The sequence below is a fragment of the Rhamphochromis sp. 'chilingali' genome (genome assembly GCF_963969265.1).
Source record: "Rhamphochromis sp. 'chilingali' genome assembly, chromosome: 19".
Classification (NCBI taxonomy): domain Eukaryota; kingdom Metazoa; phylum Chordata; class Actinopteri; order Cichliformes; family Cichlidae; genus Rhamphochromis; species Rhamphochromis sp. 'chilingali'.
This window is the reverse complement of record NC_137946.1, coordinates 23,203,785-23,230,178: the sequence shown is the minus strand read 5'-3', so window position 1 is coordinate 23,230,178 and position 26,394 is coordinate 23,203,785. Positions and strand designations below refer to the sequence as shown.

The window sequence follows — 26,394 nt, the reverse complement described above, 5'->3', positions numbered from 1 at the left end:
CGAGGATCTCTGCCACAGCTAATGGAGGTCTCCTCTAATGTCCTCCTCCTCCTCACCCCCTTTGACCTATTTTGTCGCACTCGAGTTTTCCAGGACCGTTCCCTTTCATTAAGCACCATGAAGGAGATATTAGTACTTTGCATCCCACTTTATGAGCGCTTCTCCCTCCAGTCCGGTGAAAGTGGAAAAAACGTGTGTGTCGATGTCAGCATAGTAGTAAGAACAACATCCTGCTGTCTATTTTTTATTACTGCCGGCTTGTGTAACAGAAAATGACAGCTTCCCGTGCAGTAATAGGCGTTTTATTTTTGGCACTTTGTTCTTTGTTAAGAGCTGAATGACAAGTTTGTTTGGATTTCTTTCCATCTGAACTTCACAGTGTTTTGCTTCCAGAAATATAACAGATCAGCACTTGTAAGAAGTTGTATCTGTAGCAGACAAAAGATCTCACTACTGACTGAAGTGTATCAAAAGAAAAAAAGCAGGTGGAAGGAACACATTTCCTTATAATTCAGATTTCTAGCATAATTTCATCAGCTTAGTTTAAAGAAAGGCATTAACAGCCTCTACATTTGTTTGAGCTGAGAATACTACTTGTGAGAGCGACTTTAGATAGTTGTAATGTTTGCATGATTCTTGTGTTAACGCTAATCCACCAGCTGGCCTAAATTAGTGATTAAGACAGCAGTTTAATCAGTGCCAAAGCTTTGAGAATAGGTCATGCGCACTTCATAGAGTGGGCATAAGTTTCTGGTAAAAATTGTGCTTAGATTGTCACCCGCAGGGAAACACAGTGTATTAATTATAAATTTTATCATATCCAGAAAATCTTCCAATAAAACTATATGTATAAAATATTATTTCTTCATTTCAAGCTGTTTCAATGCCACATTCAGGAAATAAACTGAATCATCTGAAAGCTTTTGTAATGTATTATTTTTTAAGACAAATGTAATTTAAGCTCTGCTGATTTGATGCTGAATTTTTTTAATGATTTATGTTTTTTGGCACCTGCAAAGCTTAGTTACTCTAATACATGAATGATTTGGTATGTTTAGAACCCAACCAACACAGGATTTGTAAGACCAATTCTCATAGCGTGATTTGAAAATCCAATTTATCATCCGATATTAATTTTTCGTTCAGAGACATTAAAGTTAACCAGTTTTTTTCCCTAGCATTTGGGGGCGTCTGTATCCAGTAAGGGTCCTAAGGCTAGACCCCCTATGCTAAGCGAGCCTACCGCAGACATGAGCGAGACAGATAAATATGAAGGCATGCCGGCTCGGACGTCGCCCGGATCAACAAGGTCCGCGTCAGGTGTTGAGGAACCAGGGCACCCTGACGAAAAATGGGCTACTGGAACAAGAAGGCATCGGTGGGCAAGAGACGAAAACAGGGCGTTGTTGGAATGCTACTACGCAAGTAACCCCGGCGGAAGGGGCTACATGAATAGGATGACGGACCTATGGATTCTTCGATACCCAACATCCACAATGACGGCGAAACAACTAGTAGCTCAGTGTTCCAACATTCGAAAGAAGGGACTGCTCTCACAGCTAGAGATTGACGAGGTACAACACAAATGCTACGGCAAGGAGGAGTCAGGACGCCAGGTCAGGGGGGAGATATCATCACCCCCACCCGAGATTGGGTACATAGCCCCAAGTGCGATAGGAGAAGGATCGTTGAGTGCGAGAGGAACTGACCTGAAAAATAGGATCATGGCCAAGCTTGAAACCTGGATCCCCCGTAGCCGGTTACCAAGATTACGTGAAGTACCCTCAGAAGGTCTGCTAGATGATGTTAATGCAGCACTACGGACAATACCTACAACCACGATTACCGACACTAACAAGCTGATCTACAATACGGCAGCAGTGATCAGTGAGATGCTTGGCTACAAGTTGAACAGCCACAAGGGGCAGTACCCTCCATGGAGAAGGAGGCTAGAGGGCAAGATCAAAGTAGCACGGAGGGAGGTTAGCCAACTAACGGAGTTGCAGAAAGGTGCGACAAAGAAGGTGCATAAGAAATACAGCAAGCTGTCCATACCTGAGGCCTTGGAAACTGCCAAGCAAAGACTCACAGCCTTGGCCAGCCACTTGAGGAGGTACACCAGAGAGATAGAAGGCAGGAGAATAAACCAGCTGTTCTCCACAGAACCAGCAAAGGTGTACTCTCAGTGGCAAGGGAACAATAAGAGAACAGCACCACCAAGGCTGGAGACGGAGCAATACTGGAAGAGCATATGGGAGAAGGACGCAACCCATAACGGCAATGCTCAGTGGCTAGTGGATCTGAGGGCAGACCACAGCGACCTCCCTGAACAGGGTCCAGTAACCATCACAGTGGCAGATATCCAAGAAAGGGTCTCCAGTATGAAGAGTTGGACAGCACCAGGGCCCGACATGGTTCACGCCTACTGGCTAAAGAAGCTGACTGCACTCCACGAGCGTCTGGCAGCACAAATGAACCAGCTGCTAGTTAACGAGAGACACCCGGAATGGCTAACCGAAGGTCGGACGGTCCTGATCCCCAAGGACCCCAAGAAGGGACCGGTCCCCTCCAACTACCGACCAATAACCTGCCTCAGTACTACATGGAAGCTCCTGTCAGGCATCATATCGGCTAAGATGAACAGGCACATGGGTCAATACATGAGTGGGACACAGAAAGGAATTGGCAAGAATACCAGAGGCGCAAAACACCAGCTACTGGTAGACAGAACAGTCAGCCGAGACTGCAAGCCCAGACTGACCAACCTGTGCACTGCCTGGATTGATTACAAGAAGGCCTATGACTCAATGCCCCACAGCTGGATACTGGAATGCCTAGAATTGTACAAGATCAATGGGACCCTAAGAGCCTTCATCAGGAACTCAATGGGGATGTGGCGTACAACACTAGAGGCCAACTCCAAGCCCATAGCACAAGTCACCATCAAGTGCGGGATCTACCAAGGAGATGCTCTGTCCCCACTGCTGTTCTGCATAGGCCTGAACCCCCTCAGTGAGATCATTAACAAGACTGGCTACGGATACCGACTACGGAATGGAGCAGTTGTCAGCCACCTCCTGTACATGGATGACATCAAGCTGTATGCCAAGAGTGAACGAGACATCGATTCACTGATCCACACTACCAGGCTATACAGCAATGACATTGGAATGTCGTTCGGACTGGAGAAGTGTAGTCGGATGGTAACAAAGAGAGGGAAGGTAGTCAGAACTGAGGGGATTGAACTACCAGAAGGCAACATTGCAGACATAGAGGACAGTTACAAGTACCTGGGGATCCCGCAGGCAAATGGGAACCATGAAGAGGCCGCTAGAAAGGCTGCAACCACCAAGTACCTGCAGAGGGTCAGGCAAGTCCTGAGGAGTCAGCTGAATGGTAAGAACAAGATCCGGGCCATCAACACCTACGCCCTGCCCGTGATCAGGTACCCTGCTGGGGTAATAGGCTGGCCAAAGGAGGAGATAGAAGCCACTGACATAAAGACAAGAAAGCTCCTTACCATGCATGGAGGGTTTCACCCCAAGTCCAGCACCCTGAGGCTGTACGCTAAGCGGAAGGAAGGGGGCCGGGGACTGGTGAGTGTCAGCACCACAGTCCAGGATGAGACAACGAACATCCAAGAATACATTGGGAAGATGGCCCCAACTGACCGAGTGCTCAGTGAATACCTCAGGCAGCAGAAACCCAAGAAAGAGGAGGGAGACGAGGAACCATCATGGAAGGACAGGCCCCTGCACGGTATGTACCACCGGCAGATAGAGGAGGTGGCTGATATCCAGAAATCCTACCAGTGGCTGGACAAAGCTGGACTGAAAGACAGCACAGAGGCACTAATCATGGCAGCACAAGAACAAGCTCTGAGCACAAGATCCATAGAGGCTGGGGTCTATCACACCAGGGAAGACCCCAGGTGCAGGCTGTGTAAAGATGCCCCAGAGACAATCCAGCACATAACAGCAGGGTGCAAGATGCTAGCAGGCAAGGCATACATGGAACGCCATAACCAAGTGGCCGGCATAGTGTACAGGAACATCTGTGCCGAGTATAACCTGGAAGTCCCGAGGTCAAAATGGGAGATGCGCCCAAGGGTGGTGGAGAATGACCGAGCTAAGATCCTGTGGGACTTCCAGATACAGACGGACAAAATGGTGGTGGCTAACCAACCGGACATAGTGGTGGTAGACAAACAGAAGAAGACGGCCGTAGTGATCGATGTAGCGGTTCCGAATGACAGCAATATCAGGAAGAAGGAACACGAGAAGCTGGAGAAATACCAAGGGCTCAGAGAAGAGCTCGAGAGGATGTGGAGGGTGAAGGTAACGGTGGTCCCCGTGGTAATCGGAGCACTAGGTGCGGTGACTCCCAAGCTAGGCAAGTGGCTCCAGCAGATCCCGGGAATAACATCGGAGATCTCTGTCCAGAAGAGCGCAGTCCTGGGAACAGCTAAGATACTGCGCAGGACCCTCAAGCTCCCAGGCCTCTGGTAGAGGACCCGAGCTTGAAGGATAAACCGCCCGTAGGGGCGTGCTGGGTGTTTTTTTTATATTTATATATAACAATGCAAGTACAGTGCAGTATATACTTATACTGGTGTACTGACTTTCATAAATAGTAACTGTAAAAAAAAACTGGAAGGAAAACAACTGGTACACTTTGAGTACTGAATCGGCTGCATGGAGTAGTCCTTGCAAATGTGTAATTTCTAATAGTGGCTACTATTTACTGCCAACCCAGGGAGACCTTTCCATTTCAAAGAGTCGGTGCTGCAATAGTTATGCGATTGACAAATGAGGACATAGTTAGTGACCCTGGGAAGAGCAAGTCAAGATCAAGATCAACATCGTTCATGTCTCTTGTGCATATTCTGAAGAGCCAAATCCCACAACCCCCCCCCCCCCCCCCCCAAAAAAAAAAAAAATCCCCCAAAAAAACCAGAATAGCATTTATCACCCTTCTAAGGTAAAATAAACATTTTCTTCTTATGTCATTAGATTTTTAGAAGTCTAAGGAGCTTGGAAAGAAAAGCGTCTGGACTTCTTTAAGTGGCTTGAAGACGTGGTTTTGTCTCAGTATGACCATTGACTCAGTCAGGAAACAGCTTAGTGACTAAATTATTTATTTTAGCACTGATATGGATAAAATGCTCTGTTTCCCAGTTTTCTGTAAACTCCAGTATGGTACATATTGAGAAATTAAGTTTATGAAAACAAAAAATATATTTTTATTATGACATTTTTATTTTCATAATAAAAGAAATGACAATGAAACTTTACAAAAGAGGAATGAAGTACAAATAATTAACTAAAAAATAGTTTCTATAGCTGGCATATTTTGCCTTACCAGATAAAAGAAGGTTTAACAGATTTATATAACAAAACAAATGACTCTGATGACTCTGCGGTGGTTGGATGCATCAGCAGGGATGATGAGACAGAGTACCGGGCTGTGGTCGACTCCTTTGTCACGTGGTGTGAGCAGAATCATCTGCAGCTCAACGTGGCAAAGACCAAGGAACTGATCGTGGACTTCAGGAAGACCAGGAAACACTTGACCCCTGTTTCAATCCAGGGGGTCAGTGTTGACATTGTGGAGGACTATAAATACCTTGGAGTACACATTGACAATAAACTGGACTGGGCTAAAAACACCACAGCACTTTACAGGAAGGGCCAGAGTCGTCTCTATTTTTTGAGGCGACTGAGGTCCTTCAACATCTGCCAGAAAATGCTGAGGATTTTCTATGAGTCTGTGGTGGCCAGTGCGATCCTCTATGCTGTTGCATGCTGGGGGAGCAGGCTGAGGGTCGCAGATGCCAACAGACTTAATAAACTGATCCGTAAGGCCAGCAATGTTGTGGGGATGGAGCTGGACTCCCTCAAGGTGGTGTCGGAGAGGCGGATGCTGTCCAAGATAAAGACAATGTTGGATAACACCTCCCACCCACTCCATGACATGTTGGTCAGTCACAGGAGCTCGTTCAGTGAGAGACTGAGATTACCGAAAAGCACCACTGAACGACACAGGAAATCATTCCTGCCTGTGGCCATCTCCCTGTACAACGCATCCACTTAACACACTGTTTGCTGCTACAACTACACATGTTTCTTTTCCAACTATTTATTTATGAGTGACTTATGTATGTATGTATGTATATATATGTATATATTGTACTATTCTTAGTTAGCGTATTGTCTGTCTTGTCTTAATGTTGGTTTAAAATGGAGCACTGTAACAAAAAATAATTTCCCCCAGGGATCAATAAAGTATTCTGATTCTGATTCTGAAATACCAATTACTTACATTTTCCATTATGTTTATAACTTCAGCAGACAACAGGGCCCTTTTCTCTTTTTCACACACCTTAGTTTTCCTCGTAATTGCTCTCAACCTTTGTCTGCTCATACTGAAGCTCTTTCCGAAGCTGTTTGCTTCTACCTGGCTCTGAGCTTTAGCTAGCTTCAGTGTTAGCCATTTTGCCTTTGTTAGCTTCTTTAAAAATATCCGTGTAGGCATTTTAAGTGTCTTATTATGCTTGTTCTCAGAAACATTTACTTGTACTGAATAGCTTCCTAATGATAGCCTACGTTGGCATGTGGCTGTAAATGATGTGTAGATGACTGTTTGCTTCCAACCCTGTGCGTGCGTTGCGCATGTATGAAAGGGACCAGCTCATAATTGGACACATGGGAGGCTAACCCACCAGTAACCAGTCTGGGTCAAGAATGTTGTCAACCTGGAAATTCTGGTCCCTCACCAGTCGAATGATCCCGTAAGAGAAGAAGTTAATTCAAAACAGTAGCCAGACATTGTATTTTCGAAACTTAAATCAATGGCTATTATAGAAAATCCACAATGACTAGTCTACAGCACCTTTCTTCAGCTATGTGTGAGCACAGGCAACTTTGCTCAACAAAGTTAGAGAAAAAAGTAAAATTATGAGGTCTTCTTTGTCTTAGGACCTCATTAAGCTGTCTTTACTCTCCTTTTTGCATCAAGACTTTCAAAGCATGTTATTAGCCGTGCACTGAATCCACCATCTTAAGCCCGCTGTGGTTATGCAGTCCAATCTTAGACTCAGGACTCGTGAATACCACATTAGCCACTGAATGATATTTAATAGTTCTTGTCGAAGCTGCAGCAAAAAGTAACAGCTGTGGCATGAGTTCATTATGTGGACAGTACTGTCTCGTTAAAGATGTAACAAATGTTTTGATTTATTCCCGTAACCACAGGATAGCACAGAGGGTTGGAATCCACCAGTGTCACTATTACAAAACCACATTTGTCTTGTGGTATAGACAGACTAACAGACAAAAGTTGGACTAAGAATTTCAGAAATGAGGTGATGAGCTATCTCCCTTCACTCACTACTTACAATTTTCTTTCTTGTATGTTGTTTTGATAATCATGAATGTGATGTAGAACACACATTTTGAAATATTCCATATCTATTCTTTAACAATCTCACCCGCCATGATGTCACATGACATATATTTGTTATAATAATATGAGCAACATTGCTGTTTGTGGTCAGATGAAATGGTTACTGTCACAGTTTGTGGCTGTTTGTCACAGAATTGATGTAAAAGCCACAGTAAATGTTGAGTCTGAGTTTCTGTTAATGAAGTGTGATGAAGAAATGTCAGTGGAAAACGCGTTGTTTTTATTATGTGTCTTTAAAAAGGCTTGACAGTTTGGCCACGCATTCTGCGTCTAGTTCATGGTTTGTATTATTATTGAAACAATTTTTTGGGCATGCTTTTTGCTTTTTAAAAATATCTGTCTTGTTAGATATTGCACCGATGACATGAGCTGCTGGCATGAAGCGTTTCAGCATCTTAGTTTCCGCTGAGTGTAAAAAGAATCTAATGTGAAATGCAGTCCTGAGCAATTCAGCAATGGCCAGTTACTGGGTTGTAACGGAAATGGAAAGCTATTGATTGTTAAGTGATTGCGGTCTCCTGCATGTTGTCATCAGCCAGTGGCCAGAAATTGAAAAGGGTAAAATGAGTGTGTGTGTTTGTGTGCGTGCCAGAGAGAGAGGACGGGGGAGGGGATGTAAGCACTTCAGTAAGTCACCCATGCATGATGGCACACCCATCGCTGCAGTATTATAAATCAGGTAAAACCTCTTCTTGTCTGATGCTGCTGATGTAAGCAGGTCTCTATCTGACTATTAATTCAATAATATTTATATTAGTGATTCTTATTCATGTTAATGAAACAGCAGTGACTCTTAACCATATGTTCCGAGTGATTAAAAAAGAAAAACAAAAAAACTTCCAATTTTAGAGATCCGAGGTAGTCCAGTAGCTTTTGAATCCTTGAGGGATTTTCTTTGAGTCTGGCATGGGACTCAAGGATGAACTGATTAGAACTGAGTGGGCGAATGTCAAAGCTACTGAGACCACAAAATAATTTTTTTAATCTACAAAAATCAGAGGTCAACTTCATTGATACATCACAACATTTTACAAAAACTAATGTCTCATATTTAACACCATAAGTCATGACCAGGAGACAAGATCAGATTTCAGATTTTGCAGAATCAGATTTGGTGGCATTAATTTTTTGTGGGCAGCTGCAACTAATGTATTTTTCCTTTGACTCATTACAAGCTGCTTTTCACCACCATTTAAACTGACAGCTGTAGAGCCGCAACAATTGATCATTAACTTGGTTAACATCAAATTCATCAGGAGCTGTCATTATAACAATAACTGAAAAATATTTTCTGGGTTATGGTCATCTTAGGTTGTTGATCTGTCAAAGAATGTCAAAAAACGATGAGGAAAATACCATTTAGTCACATGCAAAGGCTGATTTTGTTACAATAGTTTTACAACATTGGGCATCTTTTGTACCTTTTTTTGATTAACTGACAAATTTATCGTCTGTTTCCTTTACTGGAATGCTATGAAAGTTGTCTGTGTGCACTCCCTATTCACATTCAGTAATGTTGTCATGTTAAATTATTATGACAGAGCACTCTTTGGAAGGCGTTCTCTCTAAGCTAATGAAGGCATTGAGCTTTGCAGCATGATCTATGCTAGTGTGGTGTTCCAGGAGTTGATGACTGTGTGTTGTAATGTGTTGCTTCAGGGTGTGGTTGCTTGGGAAGACTCTGGGTTCTGGTTCGCACTAGTCCATCACTACCACCACCACCACCACCTAATATGTGCAATCACTACCACACAACTCTTGAATAGCCACATTGTGTGTCTTTTAGCTCAGCAGATATTCGAGCTATGTACACGATAATACTTTTATTTTTCCTGTTGTTATGTTCAAAGGAATTGCTGCAGTTTATTATAATGATGAAACTCTGGGTCCACGGCCAGGGGCTGTAAATTGTTGCACACATCTGCTGATGGGAAAATATGGTGTGTTCCTCTTAGCAGACCAAGGAAAGACCAAGTCTTGCCGTTTTAGAGACTGGGTATATAAATAAGGCTATATTTTTTGGTTTTCAGTGTAATGTCGATGCTTTTTTAAAAGAACTAATTCGATTACTAATCCATTTTAGTAAAAAATTAATAAATATAAAAAATAAAATAACTAATTATCTCGTGAAGGTTACACGGAAGTTAAATACTGCAGGTCGCAACAAATTTTTCAGTATTGATTATTTTATTTGTCATCTATTCGAAAAAATGTCACAAGTCTCACATCACAAGCTCCAACACCTGAGGATGACATGTGCAGAAGCCTTGTTTTGTCCTAAAAACAGTTCTAAACAGAAAAGAATTAAACCTATATCCTGATAATTAAAGCAGTTTTTTAAAATTTGTGAAGCAGATAAGTGCAAATATTTGTTGATTGTGCCTGAAATTCACTGGGTAATTTAACTCAGACATACTTTAAGAAACTGACCATTTATAGCAGCAATGAGGAAGCGGACAGGAGAATGGATTCTCCCAAATAAATATACCTTTGAACCCTATTGTTAAATCATAAGTGTAGAGCTCCACATATAAGGAGAAGATTGGGGTGGTGGAATGAAGTGAAGGGAAAAAAGCTTTGTCATGAAGTCATTGTGATAAGGTTATCCAAGGCTAAATTTCCTAAGGCATTAATATGTTCAATTACTTACATCATATTTGTTTTATTGAGCAAGTCCTGTATGAAGAAGATATCTTGCCCTTGCTCATTTTGTGAGCAAGGGCACGTCTGTAAACCCTTAACCCTGTTGTACAGTCAATTGTACATTCAACCAGTCAGCAAAGCCAGCATATCAGCGAAACCAGGCGCACCCTGTCTCTCCTCTCTTGCTTCTCTCCCTCTCGTCAACCTGTTGCCATGGCAATGGCCTGCTAGAGTCGGCCCATGGTGCAGCAGCAAATTGTTCTTGTCTGACTGTGTGGCGTCATGACAACACCCAAATCAGGCCACAAAACATCAAAAGGTGTTGGCAAAAGGCTCCTCAGACTTAGTGTTGCTTTTTTAGTTTTACTTTGGAACATGTTCGTTAACACTGTAGGGATTATATAATATTTGCATTATTTTGTAACACAGATCAGAAATTGTCTGCTTTATGAAATGATTGAGTGATCAGTTGGTGATCGCATTCGGTCTATTGGATAAAATGATTACGCTGAGAAAAAAAACATTGATGGTTAAAATTATTGCGTAACAGAATCTGGATAAATGTGGTTACGATGTTAATCCATGACCTTAAAAGCGGCTTGAGCTTCAACGACATCAGCCTCCCAGATGACATCCCTGTCTGGAGAAATTTTCATTTTAAAAGAAGGGAAAGGTCTGCAAATTATGGTGATTTACTGGACCCCCTTTCAAGTAAAGGAGCAAAAGACTGAAGGATGCTGTTTAACCTCCTGACACCAGAGCTGTTGTTTGGGGAGCCTTTTTACTTTTTTCTAGCTATGTGTGAATTCTTTTTACATACTTTGTTACATGCATGTCCCCTTGTGAGAACATGCTCACAAGGGGACATTAGGTTTATTTTACAGCACAACACAAGTAGAATGAAGTGTGTGATGCAAACAAAGCCAGGATGTAATGTCCCCATGTGTGGATGCAGGAGGTTATAATACTCTGTACCCAGAGCTCTTCACATATATATGGGTCCATAGTCAGTTTATGTATCAGTGCAACCAGTATTTTGTCACAGATCTGACATGATCCAGATATTGAATGTCATGTAATCATCTGCCATCTGAAAAGTGGGTAATGAGTTGACACTAGTTGATGTTCATCAAATAAATGAAGACATTTCCTCCCAAATCTTGCTTGTTTTTCTGGGCACGCAGACTTACTGGGTGGTCCATATAGTTATGCTATGTGAGATGTGTTTGCTTGTGACACGGCCACCACATGTACCCCTCTCTAGCAGCCATGAATGAAACATTGTTCATATCCTGTGGGTGGAAAGAAATAAGGAGATAATCTCACTACAGACAAACAGAGTACAGTTCTAATTCTTGTACAGTAATATTGTGACTTAGGCAAGTAAATTTCCAGTAGAGGATGATTTACTATGTCTAAACAAATTTTCTTGGCACAACGTTGCATAGAATCATAATTGTTATCGTATTTCATCCCCTCCAACCCCACCCTCCCTCCTTTTCCCTCCACTCTGCCCATCTCTTTCTCTACAGAGCGACAGGCTTCTGATCAAAGGCGGAAGGATTGTTAATGATGATCAGTCCTTCCATGCCGATATCTACATGGAGGATGGCCTCATTAAGTAAGTATTCCACTGTCCTCTTTTCTGCTCTGCTCACACCTCTTCCCATTTGGTTTCGTCCCTCCACTTATAGTTCACCTCATCAACTATTTTCTATCTGGGCTATGTGGTATCTTACTTGTCCCCTTTATATTTAAATCCTTCTCTCCCCTGAAGGTGCATAGTGCTGCTGTAGAAATTCAAATATTTTACTTTTCTAAAACTCTGAAACACAGATAATTCTAAAGTTCTTGAAGAAATTCAAAATCAAAGGGCTTCTTTTGAAATAATTATCTATACCAGGGTAAAACAGTATTAAAAAATGTGAAAAGAGCACCTTGGGCCTTAAAGATTATCTTCAAGAGTTTAATCATGATTAGATTGTTAGTTTTTGAATGCTATTTGATCCTAAGACAGTAGTGGTTAAAAACTGGTTGCTCCACTTGCAATGATAGTTTTAAAGTTTAAGTGAAGAGCAGATATTACAGTCTAAGTGAACACCAGCTACATAATGAATAGCAGTCTTATAAACACTTCCTCCAAAACACTGATGAGGAAATCTGAAACAATTTAAGAATTACGACATGAATGCAGACTGAATGAATGAAGCTAACAATCTGAACTTGTTGCGGTAACAGTTAAACTGATAACAGCTGTTCTTGACCGGGCTGGGGTAGGACAGTGGAACTGTCTCACTCGCTTTCCCCATTGTTCTGTTGCCACTTGAATTCCCAGTTGTCCCTGTTGCCCCTAAGTGAGGCAGCTCAGAGAGAGGAGCCCACAGAAAGACTGGTGTTGCATGATAAACACCCACATGCCGGCGGCACTATTGGACTGTTGGCAAACTCACAGAGACTCTGGCTTCTGCCTGCCTGTCTAACTTGTGTCTTCTATAAAAATACTTTTTAGCAGAAGCGAAATGTTAATGTGTTGGGATGGTGACATTGTCCCGCTTCAGGCTAGGTTGACTTTGTTTCAGTTAGTTTTTTTTCTGCTTTAGATTTATACGCATTAAACGTTTTTTTGCCTTTTACTATGTTGTCTTCCTTTCTGGAATAATTTGGTTCCCTGAATTTGAATAATTGGCATCTCAGCTTTGATAAATAATCAAAAAGGGGAAGTAATACTTATATTATGTTTGTGTACATTTATGGACAGGTTTTAATATAGTTACGATAACATCATCTTCACTTGACAGGCAGATTGGTGACAATCTGATTGTGCCTGGTGGTGTGAAAACCATTGAGGCCAACGGGAAGATGGTGATCCCTGGTGGTATCGACATCCACACCCACTTCCAGATGCCGTACCGTGGAACCACAACTGTGGATGACTTTGCCCAGGGATCAAAGGCCGCTCTTGCTGGTGGGACAACCATGATCGGTAAGAGCTGCAGGAAAGGTCACCCACGCAGTGAAGCTGATAATAGTAAAGCTTTTTCAGAAAAAAAGCTAAAAAGAAAATGCAGTGAGGGGAGGGATGGCTGAACGCCAGACAGAGGAAAAGAGAAAGGGAGGCATGGGAAAAGGTTTTGGTCCCACTACGAAAGAGGACCATACAAAAGACTGAGCGTAGGGGGCGATGACTGGTGGGGGTTATAGAGTGAAACACTACTCCCAAAGAAATAGGGCATCAGTGTCGTACTCCCATGTCTGGTTTGACTACAGCCTTTTCTTTTGTGGATTTGTGAACTTCATGTAGGTTAGGGATGAGATGCTGTCACAGTTGGTAGATGCTGCAGTTTCATTAAAACTTCTTTTGGGCTGACTGCTCCTCTGCTGCCTGTTGGCCCTGTTTTCAAACAGACAAAGCCACTAACAGGCGTGCTACTGTAGTAAGCTCTATTCATGAGCTCCATTCATAGAGGGATTATATTCCAAGTGGAAATGTGTACTCTGCTGTCTGCTTGTGTGTTTTTTATTTTTTTATATCGTACATGTCTGTCTTAACTAGCAAATGAGGTTGTGTTGAGAGATGGTGAACAAAAAAAGTGTGGACACTGAGCGTTTGCCATTGTTTTGTGTGTGTGTGTGTCTGTGTGTATGTATGCGACTGCTGTTTTCAGCTATATCCTATTAACATAAGCAGATTGGGTTTTCTTTAATAAGATAAAGAAGGCAGTCAGGTGGCAAGGCAGCAGGAGGCCTTATTTTATTAGAGCTGAGTTAGATGTAGCAGGATATTTTGTGCACTGTGATCCTGTTGTGTCCACAAACAGAAACACAAACTCGTACTGTGTGCTTTTCAATCTGCACAGAAAACCATGCAAATATACACATTATGTATGTAATTATATGTGCTTGTGCTTATGCAAGCAGCGTCCATGCAAAGCATTCATGATGCATTTAAGAACTTGCATCGAAATGTGCACCATTCCTATTAATAAAAAATGTGATCGTGGCTACACAGAAAATATAAAAGTAGGTAAAGTCGCTCAATTTTTGTGCAAGGACACCTGTACCCAGATAGAGATGTACAAAATGCAATGTGACATCTGACAAGGTTATTTCCCACTGGCTGAGCACTGCAGGAATTCAGACAGACAGCTGATTATGCAAGATAAACAATGCAGGGAGAAAGTAAAAGCACCAGCAGACAGATCCTGACGCTGCCCTCTCTTTGTCTCCTTACGTGTGACTATGCCCACCCCACTTGTGTCAACTCTTTGCCACTTCATCTGTCATTTCGCTTTTTGCATTCATCTTCTTTCTGTCTGATAATACTTGTCTTCCTTTATTCTTCAGTGGACCATGTGATGTCAGAACCTGGTACCAGTCTGATAGAGGCCCATGACCAGTGGAGGCAGTGGGCTGATGAGAAAGCCTGCTGCGACTACTCTCTCCATGTGGACATCACCCACTGGAATGACAGCGTAAAGCAGGAGGTGGATAATCTCATCAAGGAAAAGGGTGGGTCTTGATGGCGTGCTATAAGAGCTTCGTGGGTGAGGGGGGGTGGAGTGCTTTGGGAGATTTTGTTTAAAAGTAGTTAAAGAAATTAAACTTTACATAAAACGTTTCACATTTTATCTTTCTCTCATGTTGACTTACTGTTTTTGCAGGAGTGAACTCATTCCAGGTGTACATGGCGTACAAGGACTACTACCAGATGAGCAATAGTGAGGTAGAGCGCCTTAAATGTAGCACACACTTTAAAGACCAGGTTTTGCTGTTTTAATATCTGTGTTAAAACTCTTTTTGTTCTCAGCAGTCATCTTTCCCCGCATGTTTGATGTGCAGGGATGGGAGAAAAATCAACAGTTTTGAAAAATGCCAGGCTCAGTGCAAAATTTGCTTTGGTGTTGCTATCTTTCCAACTCGGCTCAGCGACGAGATGGTGCCTTTGAAGAGACACAGCTGCAACTTTTTAATTCTGAAAGCTATTTTAAGTTACCGAAGGCCTAATATTAGTTTTGCACTGAATTGTTGAGGACTGTTGCTTTTGTCCTCAATTCATCATACATTAGAAAAGGGCTCACTTCATGGCCTTTATTATTATTTCACCGTGTCACAAACTCCCAGTTGCAGTCAATGTAAAATGAGTCATTGCCAACTTCCTGTAACTTCACAGTCAACATGCAAAAAAGAAATGGCCGTGACTTGGCTCCAATGGTGACAAAGTGTCTAAAAAAGGACTACGTAATTATTGTTCACAGCCTTTGATTTATGCGTACTGCGATTTTATAAGGACTCAAAAAACAGTGGAAAGCCAGAGGGTGTGAGGCAGGACTCTGTTTCTCATACAGCCATACCTAATTTGGTTGGTCAAAGGAGCACATGTTTCAACTGAAATAGTCCAGCCTGAAAAACTGATGTCATGCAGCTCGCTAAGGAACTGTGGCACAGCAACATAACAACAACTGCAGTTCATCCACATGACTCTCACCATTTCTGGAGACCACACACAATAATTGCAGCGTGTCGGAGTAGACATCATGTAAATTGTGGGCTTCTTTTAAATTGTGGCTTATGGGTGACCTCTGAGTTAAAAAGGAGTGCCCTTTCTTTGAGTAAACAGCGAGGCAGGATTTGAAATATAAAAGAAGTGCCACTGTAATTTCAATCTTTCTATCTTTCTCATCCAGCTCTATGAGGTCTTTACCTTCTTGGCAGAGCGGGGAGGCATCGCTCAGGTCCACGCTGAAAATGGCGAGATCATCGCTGAGGTAACAATGGAAACGAGTGCACTAACAGACACCTTTCTTCTCCATTGCTTCCTCACTGCCTCATTTTTCTTTTTTTCTGAACTTTTGTGCCCGGTCCAACTCTGTGATATGTTTTTGTTTAGTATGATTTATTTCAGTTTAGTTCACTTCAGTTCACTTTTCTAGTCTTATCACAGTGCATCTCCACTACTTAGAGACTAAACGCACTGTCACTGATGAGAGGGAGACTGTTTCCTGTAGGACTGTAATGTGTGGGTGTAGTTTATACAGGGCTGTGCCGTTTTGTGGACAAATGAAAGTGAATCAACCGTAATAGGTGATGGATCGAGAGGACTGGTATTAGTCAGAGCTCCAGACCATGCCTGGATTCTGTCACTGTGTGTGTATGCGGGTGCGTGTTGGATCTGATTCATCGCAATTCCCAGCTCTCCTATCCAGTTTGCAACTTTAACTTGGAAGTCTGATTTCCATCTGTAAGACCAACATGTCTGAACACTTGATTATGTCATGTACTGTACTTTAGACCACCTAAGATAGAGGTGTCTTGTTTAGATTTGCTGCCAGAGCCGCCCCTGATTATGTTCAAGCTTTTATTACTCAAAGTTCTAGATGCACCCAAGGGGTGGGTCACATCTTTGCTTTTGCAGATGATGTGGTTCTACTGGCTTCAACCTTAAGCATACACTGGAGATGTTTGTGGCCAAGTGCAAAGCTGCAGGGGGAGAAGTAGCAACTCTGAACCTGAGGATATGCTTTACAACCTGATTCACTAGTCCAGGTTGGGGCAGGGTCTTCTTCATATTTGGCAATGAGTTGTGAACAATGGCCAAAGGAATATTAATATGCTGTTACAAGTGGCAGAAATTAGCTTTCTCCCATGGGTGTCTGGACACATCCTTAGAAGAGTTCAGTCTTTCTTCTTACTCTGCATTAAAAAATCTCTGTTAAGGTGGATTAGGTATCTGACTAGTGTCCCTCCTAGGTGAGTGTTTTGGTCTTTTGGCTGGACCCCACCCCACTTCTCAGCTAGCTTGGGAAGCTCTCTGTTATAACAACAGCCATGGAAAAGCATAGAAACAAATGCCAAAGGACAGCTTCTCATCTTCAAATGGCCAATAAATGCCGGTTTGAGATAAACTCCCCTCTCAAAGCTCATGTACTGAAAGTTCAGTTACTTTTTTCCTGAAAGGGTTTGCAACTTCCATAATTCCCATATCCTATAACTTTTTCCTGACTCTATGTTTCCTTGGAGCGAGATCAGCAATGCTAGATTTCTAAACTTTTCCAAACATATTTAGCCATAGGGCCATTTATTGTAACAACTTCATGAGCATCTCCTGAAGGCAGCATAAGTATTAGAAATGCACCTTGAAAAACTTAGGTTGTAACTGCTTTTGCTTGCCCAATGTAGGCAGCCAGGCAGCCTCTTCTGTGTGAGTTTGGGGAAGGGGAACAGTCTCAGCGCAGCAATGTTGATCAGAGCCACAAATTTGTTTTGTGTAGTAACACAGCTGGGATTCCTCTCATTTGTAGACATGTCTAGATTTTCCGTGTCTGTCATCAACAGGTCCTGCTCCTTGCAACAAAGTTTTTCTCCTCAGATAGCTGAGGGGAGCACTGACCACAGGAATGCCACTAGTTTCTTCAGTTACAGTACAAGTTGTCTTGCCTTTGGCTGATATAGTCTCAGTCTTTAATTTTAGCTGCCTGACCAATCGTAGGCTTCTAAGACAGAGTATTACTGATTTTCCACCGGTATGAGATGCTCGCTTAAAGCCTTATTTGCAGAAGCATGTCACCGTAATACATTTTCAACTCACAGACAGTCGCTCTAAATGACACTATGCAAGGAAAGGTACAAACTAATGCCTAAGAAAACTAACCTGAAAGCAGAGTTTTTGCTTTTAGGTGATGTTCTGAAAGTGAAATTTTCCTTGCTCTGAGCCGTGCACAGACCCACATGTTAAAACTGCTGTTCGTGTACTTAACACACGCAGAACTAATCAGAAACGGTTTATCATTCTGAAGTTTGTAGACTGATGAAGACCTCCCAGAAAGTTCTACATACTGTACATTATGTCTATAAACTGAGCAGCTAACAGTTGACTTTTTGCATGTGTGTTGAACAGGAGCAGGCCCGGATGCTGCAGATGGGTATCACTGGACCAGAGGGGCATGTGCTGAGCAGGCCAGAAGAGGTCTAACATTCACACATCATACACTATATTAAATATTAGCTACTATGCATCATTTGCATGTGCAAGCATTTTGAAAGGGACTGTCCTAAAAAAGTATTCAAATAAATTAGCCATGTTATAATTTAGCATTTTTTTGTGCAAACAGTACAAACATGGTTGTACATGTAAAGAATCACATTCTGCACAGTGACATTTTTGGACTGGTCCTCAGACACACACGTTGTTCCTGTTACACACATGTGGTTTCAGATACATTTGAGACACTGGGTGAAAAAAAAGTCTCTTGTTCCATCCAGTTTTTGCTGTGAATGTTTCTTCAGCAAACAACAAAAATCAAAGCCACACTTTCAGCTCAACGACTTGTCTGGGATTTTCCATTCTGTGCTGCTGCAGAGGGTTCCTGTCCCACCAGTATCATAATGTCAAGTAGCTGAGTGGAGTCTTAAGAATCTAGAAATTGGTAACATGATTTTCTTAAGCAGGCAAAGTCAGACAAGTATTTCTCTATTAGTGTACACTATCTTATTCAGTACTAATCCAGTGGTCATTGAAGCCAGACTGAACCTCTGGACTCAAAGAAAACAGTGTTTCCATCATATGGAGGCAGTGACGTTTCTACTTGAAACCTTTGTAGAATTTTGTATTTAAAGTCATTTTTAGTTCTCGTTAGCCAGCATTTACAAATATGGAGATGAAGATTTCAGAAATGCAATAATCACAATAAAACACCAGGTGCTTTTCGTTGTGGACATGTGTCTAAAATGTGTCCAATATGTTTGCTTTTAAAGCCTCCCACCTTAGAAAATCTGCAAGTACTGGGTGTTAGTCTGACCTCACTTAAGTTTCTTTTAAACATTTGTTTGCTGATCGCATTAAATTTAACTACTCAAACACAATATAACTGAAACAATCCTTGACTTTCCCAGTTTTAAAATTATAAGCTTCTCCTTGTCGTTCGGGTTCAAAACAAATTATTCAAATGATACAGCTCCAAAAATGTATAATTTGCTGTGGTCGTGATATTTGAAGTTTGTTTGACAAAATCTTAATGGGAAAAACATTCCCGAGTCAACCGCATTGTGCTCTTTCGTCTGTAGCTGGAGGCAGAGGCGGTATTTCGTGCCATCACCATCGCCAGCCAAACCAACTGTCCGCTCTACGTGACACGGGTCATGAGCAAGAGTGCTGCTGACATCATCTCACAGGCCCGGAAAAAAGGTAAAAAGCAGAATTTGTCCTGGGCCTTTATATGTTTTTTTTTTCTTTTTCTGTGTTTTCCAAGACTAGAAATGTGCACGCTGAGTTGTCTCTGTTTGGTATAATGAAAAAAATATCCCACTCTTAGAGTAACATTCAGCTTTGTTGTTCAGGTCTTTTCTGTGGTTGAGCTGTCACACACACTTTTCCTTAGAGGATAGAACAGATGTGAACCAAGAGCCTGCCTGGCATAGATGGATTGTGAAATTAAAAATTTTTGAGAATGTAATGAAAACAAGAAGAGAAGAACAATATGTGTTTGAATGTCTTTGGTGGAAAGCCAAATGAGGTTTTAACACACCAGATTGCTGACCTCAGATAGCCTTCTCTGCACTCAGGTGAATCCATTAGGAGCATTTATGAGCTTGACACATTTGTTTGGCTCCATTCCCGAGCTGTTATATGAAAACCAGGAAATAATAATGTATGTTAGTGCAAGGGACTATGAAGAAGCATAAGAGCACACGTGTTAGTGACAGGACTCAAACCGTGCATGAAAGAGAACAACCTCAGCTGCAACTGAGCAAGTGGAATTTGTGCATTGCCAATGCTGGCATGGTTCCCCTGCTGGAAACTTTCACATGAATTGCCAAAGCTTTTAGCGAGACTAAACTGCTGACAAAATAAAAATAAAGGTGCACTAACGCAATTGATGATTATGCAAATGGATACCCTCACACTTGGCACTTTGTTGACGTCTAACAAAGTTTTGACTGATTTTCTTTTCCCAGGAAATGTTGTGTTTGGGGAGCCAATCACAGCCAGTCTGGGCACTGATGGGACACATTACTGGAGCAAGAATTGGGCCAAAGCAGCTTCTTTTGTAACATCACCTCCTCTTAGCCCCGATCCTACCACTCCAGACTATCTGAACACACTCCTGTCCAGGTACACATCCCCTTTGCAACTTCATTTTGCATGTGCAGAAACGTTGTTGTTTGTAAGTGCCATGAACACCACTGTGTTGTAAAATTATAGCTATTAAAGTTTAGATTTTAGATTTAGATACATCCAAAGTTTGTGTTTCTTATGAAGAATCAGCAATTGTTGTGCAAGAAATGGACTTCATCTGGTAAGTGAGTTACTGCTTCATGTGGAAACAGGAAACATTAGTAATGGTTTACACTGGAAGGACAAACTCTGGCACGCTGCATACTTCTTTACTTTCAGTCCCCCTTCTGTTTTGTTTTGCTTCTCCTGCTGAAGTAGAAGCATATTTACTTATGTTTACAGAACTTTAATGCTGTACACAGACTTTACTGTCCTGGTGTAATACCTTCAGTATGCCTCTTCTCCTCCCAGTGGAGACCTGAGTGTGACTGGCAGCGCTCACTGCACCTTCAGCGTGGCCCAGAAGGCCATTGGCAAGGATGACTTCACCCAGATCCCAGAAGGTGTCAATGGAGTGGAGGAGAGGATGGCTCTCATTTGGGACAAAGCTGTGGTGAGGACAATCACATACTGATAGAGGCGCATGGTGACGTTTATTTTTTATTTTTATCTTGATTCATTTTATTTTTACGATTTTCCCAGAGGAACATCAGCAACTTTATGTCCCTTAGCTTTGTTTTAGCAGTCACCTGTTGTGTTTCACTCAGCAGCTCCACTATGTCACTCTCTGTGCCTCTTTTACATGTCCATCCATGTCTGTTTTTCCCCTTTAAACAGCACTCTAGCCTTATTTTTTTCTCTATATCACTGTGTCCGTATAATTAACATGCAGCCTTGTTTAGCTTTGCCGTAAAGTGCATTGCTGGCTCTGAAATTTGGGTAGGCTTTTAAACATAAAACTCAATACATTTCCTCAGCACAAGTACTTAGAATCCTGGCTCACACCAAACTTGGACCGACTGTCAGTAGGCCTATTTTTAAAAGGTTGACAAAGGTTAGCTGTTTTCCCTGCTTCCACTCATCTTCTAAGAAATCCCCCATTAATGACAGCTTCATAGTTTAATGCTAAAATATTGAACCTTCACTTACACATAGTATCTTATGTTGAGAGATTTAAATGTAAGAAAAATGCATCATCTGAAACTGTTTTTATGGATATTTTCTCAAAGTTTAAAAACGTCCTCCATGCATTTACATTAATACTACAAATACACCATTCAGCTAATTGAATAATGTGTCTTCAGTAGTAGGACTACATGCTGTAGGGTGTGCTCCATAATGCTAATATATGGATAATGGATACAGTCTCAACATTTCCAGTAATATTTGCTCGTGCATTGTGCTTGTTTTGCTCTCAGACTACAGGTAAGATGGATGAGAACATGTTTGTGGGCGTCACCAGCACTAACGCAGCCAAGATCCTGAACCTGTACCCTCGTAAGGGTCGGATTGCTGTGGGCTCTGATGCCGATCTGGTCATCTGGGACACAGACGCCATTCGCACCATCACTGCCAAGACACACAACTCAGTATGTACTCAGACCAAAGTATCAGTTAAATTCAATTCGCAGGTCCTGGCTCTTTTTTTTTTTTTTTTTTTTTTTACTTTTTTTGCTTCCCTTTCTACTTGTTTTACATTTATGCTGTAAAACCATAGGCACTGTAATGCTTCACAAATTCTCACAAAAACCTTATTTGATTTAGTTGGTTAAATATAACAGCTGTGTTACAAAAAAACCCCCCAAAACATCTGGTATTTTTTAAAATAAGAAAAAAAGAAAAATTGTGCTTTAAAGGGTGAGATGTATTTTTGGGCGGGGGGACAGACAAGTAGAATGTACGATCGGAGGTAAGTGTCTGCATCTGTGTGCAAGAGGCAAAGAAAAAGAGAGACTGAGGAAGAGAGAGGGAGAAAGGGAGACTGGGAGTAAGTTAGGGAGGGGGAAAAAAAGCACATTTTTGAGCAGCTTCCAGAGAGGTCTGAGTACCTCGGAACGGAAATGAATTCTCAGTGGATCTTCACTAATTCCACTCCACACTGGGCTCACCACAAGACCAGGTCTCAATGCTGAGACTCAATACATTCAAAACTCCTTAATAATGATGAAGCAGTTATTTATTAAAAAAAAAAAAGATTTATGCCGTGCTTATTCAACAAAATCAGACAAACAGCAAACAAACAATGATGCAAATGCTGCCAAAATGTCTAGTTCAGCAGAACTGAAGTTAATCCACAGAGAATGTATGTGCTGTATAATCAAGAGGTATTTCCTTCCTCTATATCACTTTCACTTGCACAGATCCTCCAAAATACATGAATAATTGGAAAAGTGGGTTTAAAGAATGGCTCTCATTGTATGAGATTCTGTTACTGTAAACACTAATATTTCAGCTGGTTTCATAAAACCTTGGAGATTTTGGACATCTGTATACACTGCTTGTTGGCGAGCTGCACGTCTCAAAAGTAGAAAGCAACTTTGGTTGAAATGTATTTTTGATTTCATGGGAAACATCTCACACAATATGCAGCCTGGACCAGAGGTGATAGTGCACACCATTTCCTCCTGCTTCCCAATGCACTGACTTATGTATAATATTATAGGTTAGCACTTGGGTTTTTTTTTTCACATTAAAGAAATGTTTTGTCACATTTTCCTAAGAGAGCGGGTGGAAACGAGTGTAAAAAGGTCAGCAGAATGTAAATGAATAACCCTTTTAAACTGCACTTAAGGCCATTCGAAATCTGAGCGTCTTTGTGTGTAGTTATGAGTTCAGAGTTCGATACTGAAAGTGAAATTACATTAGAAATGTGAAACTGCATCCTGTTGTACACTCTTACAGTTTAAGCCGAGGGCCTCGCACACATTGTGCTCCGCACATACACACTATGTGTACAGTACGCACGGTATATATGAGTAATGAGGTTTCTGCCATTACACAGATGTTAAAGATTCCTCTCGGGCCGCTCAGCAGCAGAGGAAGTGTCCGCACAGGAAATTACGGCTTCAGCAGCCTAGGACAAATCCTGCTTTTGCATAAACACTGTCCACGAGCAGGGAGAGTATGCATTAGCTGAAAAGCTAGTAATATCTAAATTGATCGCAGGAATGATGAATTGAAACGTGTAGATTTCAGTTTGTCTTGCTTAAAGGCTCGATGACATTTGTTTTTGTTGGAAGACGAGACTATGGCGCTGTCTCCAGATGGAGGAACAAGACGTGAAACAGAGAGAAGTGGACTAATAATATGCCTTCTCTAAATGTGGAGTACATCCACCGAGGATCCATGGGTTCTTGCATAATGATGTCACCCCTTTCCTTTCCTCCTAGTCGTCCTTCCAGCTGTAAAACCACAGAGAGAAGCAGATGACCAGAATCACAGCAGCTCCCACTTCAAATAAATCTCTCTTAAGGAGAACCATTGCAGGCAAAACAATTGTTTTTTCGTGCCCTGATCAATTTTTAAATGTGGGGCCTGTTTTTCTTCAGCGACATGCTTTCTTTCAGACTACAGAGAAAAAAAGTTTCCAAAACACACGTTCAAGTGCTTATTCAAAGACAACTAGTCTACTGGACATTAATATACATAAGCACACATTTCATTAGATTGTCTAAATGTAAGCTAAGTAGTCTACATTGTATCCTATTGTCTTCAAGTGTCTTGCCTTAATGGGCAGCAAAATCAAACGGGAGCTGACCTGCTTACCAGCGTACTGTGTTGGGGAATGCTTTCCCTGAACTGTGTTATATCTCAGTGTGTTATCAGTAAACCCACATCTGGTTTTGATTGCTTGTTGTTGTCAACATAAAATACATAGATGTGCATAAGGGTATTTGGATACATAGAGAAGAACAGGCAGCATTACTGTTGGACACTGAGAGCCCGCTCAGATTAGTCATGACATCATGTTTGGCATGCAGCGAGTCTTAGTTATGTCCTGTTCTGGCCTGAATTTGGATGGCAGTAGAAAACAGGGCCGTGTGCAGAGGAAATAAGCAACAATGGAATGAGGGGAGGGGACCATCAGAGATTACACATACATACAAAAAAAAAGGAAGTTGGCACAAGGAAAAATGGAGGAGGATGAACAGCACAACATGGTTAAAAAATGCAAAGGATTACAGAAATCAAGCAAGAGAAGGCAAGGGAGTGAAAACATTAAGAAGTGGACAACTGGAAAGAGCATTAGAAAGAAAAGTGAAAGAGCATACGGAGCCAGAAGAAGGGAAGGGCGGTGATACTACAAAGTACTATGAAGGCATCTGAGCCCAGCTGGATGAGGGCAGCTGTTTGTACATGCCAAACAGACAAGTGTAAAGAACTAGGTGATGAATGATAACGAATTCGAGAAAGAGAGTTAAGTTTTAACCTCTTCTCCTCAGTCATTGAAGAGTACATTTAGCATATAACTAATAGGAAACTTTATCTAATAAACACTAGTTTCTTTGCTGCTGCAACAATCTTTGACAATATCATATGTGTGCTTTTAGGCTGCTGAATACAATATCTTTGAGGGCATGGAGCTGCGTGGCGCCCCACTAGTGGTGATTTGCCAGGGTAAGATCGTTTTGGAAGATGGAAACCTTCACGCCACCTCCGGAGTGGGCCGCTTCATTCCCTGCTCTCCCTTCCCTGACTTTGCCTATAAGCGTATTAAAGCCAGGAAGCAGGTAAGTGCAGTTATTCTTCTTTTAAAGCCTACATTTTACATGTGGTAATATAGTTAGTGTATAAAACTTGAACTGAACAACATGAACTCCGTTACAGCACTGTTAGATTGCCAGAATAACAATAACATAACTAGAAAACCATAGAATACAAAGGAAATGGGGAAAACAACTCAGTGAAGGACTTTAAGGCCTTCTAGGATGTACCTAAAGGAAAGGAGAGTCTAGGGTGAAATGGAAGTAAGGATGGCGGGGAGAAAAGAGGGCAGCCATGGAGGAGGCAATGAAGTGGGATGTGGGGGAGATATAATAACTCTGACATCACCCTCCAAGGTTCAGCCACAGGGCACTGACTGTGCTTACACGCTGTAAGGTCCATACACTGAGGGTGGTCATGGCTTTGTCATCTCGGATTAATAAAGATACATTGACTTTGGATTTGGATAACACTTTTAGAGAGACCTACCGCACACGCTAAGAGGATTACTCATACTATTAAACTTGCATTTTAACTTTAGACTCTCGATTTTAAAAGACATTTAGGAAGGTGGCTTTGATTACAGCAAGAGCCACTGAGTAGCTGAGGTTGGAGAGAACTTGATGCTTTCTTGATACATAGGGAGTTTGTTTTTATGCTAAGCTATACATGCTTGATGCTTCATACTCAGCATACAGACATGGGAGTGGTATCAGTTGGCAGTAAGGTGTAAAACATATTGTCCATATTTATTTCCTGAATAGGTGGGAAATCAAGGAGAACTTGTGAAAATATCCGAATAGAAAAATATATACATGTAGAAACTTAGAGAACCCAAACTAAAGGTAAATTAAATGTTAATGTGCAGTCAGGGCCAAACCCAGAAAGCTACTGTAGTCAAGTAGCACTATTTCATTAGACACCCACCCTAAAGTATTACTCATCTGTTCAAAGTGTGAGAAATGGGCCCATTTAACCATGTGATGTATAGCAGCTTATACTTAAAGCAGCCCCTGCTTACTGCTCTCTTGCCATCTTTCTTACGGCCCGAGAAATCTCATAGCCCAACAGTTTCTTAATTCACAGCTGGCTGCTGATGAAAAAATGGAGCTGTAGTAACAGTGTGCTGTTTGTCTTGGTAGCAGTTACTGTTATGCTTTTCTTCATTCACAGATGTCTCTTTTTAAGTGTTGACCGAGCTTCCAAGATTCCACTGAGTCACGCCACTGACAGACATACAGACAATGGCTTTTCACAGTCAGCTAATAGTTTCAACTTGATTTGAAAGCTTATGAATACATAACTGTATTTTGGTGACTCTTCTGTTCTATAACCTCGAGAAGGGCTTGATTGTGTGTGTTCGTGTTTCAGTTTGCGTGTTTCTGTGTATGTTTGTGTGGATTTGTAAATCTGGAGCTGACTCTTGGCAGGAAAAGATGCATATATAATTTAGACACACAAACAGTTATACAGACAGCCATGTAATGCTAAACATGTGTGAAGCTAGTTGCGTTTAACCTTTTGTTGCACAG

At 41.7% G+C, this 26,394-nt stretch overlaps 1 protein-coding gene across 2 annotated transcripts in view; it reads left to right on the top strand.

Moving 5' to 3' along the window:
- The window catches only part of dpysl3 (dihydropyrimidinase like 3), a 36,562-nt gene that overhangs the window by 5,137 nt on the left and 5,031 nt on the right, over positions 1–26,394 (top strand). For both annotated transcript variants that reach the window (XM_080866455.1, XM_080866454.1), the window contains exons 2-12: positions 11,640–11,728; positions 12,906–13,090; positions 14,452–14,616; positions 14,769–14,830; positions 15,792–15,872; positions 18,002–18,070; positions 19,168–19,288; positions 20,059–20,215; positions 20,630–20,771; positions 21,577–21,747; positions 24,709–24,888. In XM_080866455.1, the coding sequence (XP_080722581.1) occupies positions 11,640–11,728; positions 12,906–13,090; positions 14,452–14,616; positions 14,769–14,830; positions 15,792–15,872; positions 18,002–18,070; positions 19,168–19,288; positions 20,059–20,215; positions 20,630–20,771; positions 21,577–21,747; positions 24,709–24,888 (1,422 nt within the window). The remainder of the gene's footprint in view (positions 1–11,639; positions 11,729–12,905; positions 13,091–14,451; positions 14,617–14,768; positions 14,831–15,791; positions 15,873–18,001; positions 18,071–19,167; positions 19,289–20,058; positions 20,216–20,629; positions 20,772–21,576; positions 21,748–24,708; positions 24,889–26,394) is intronic.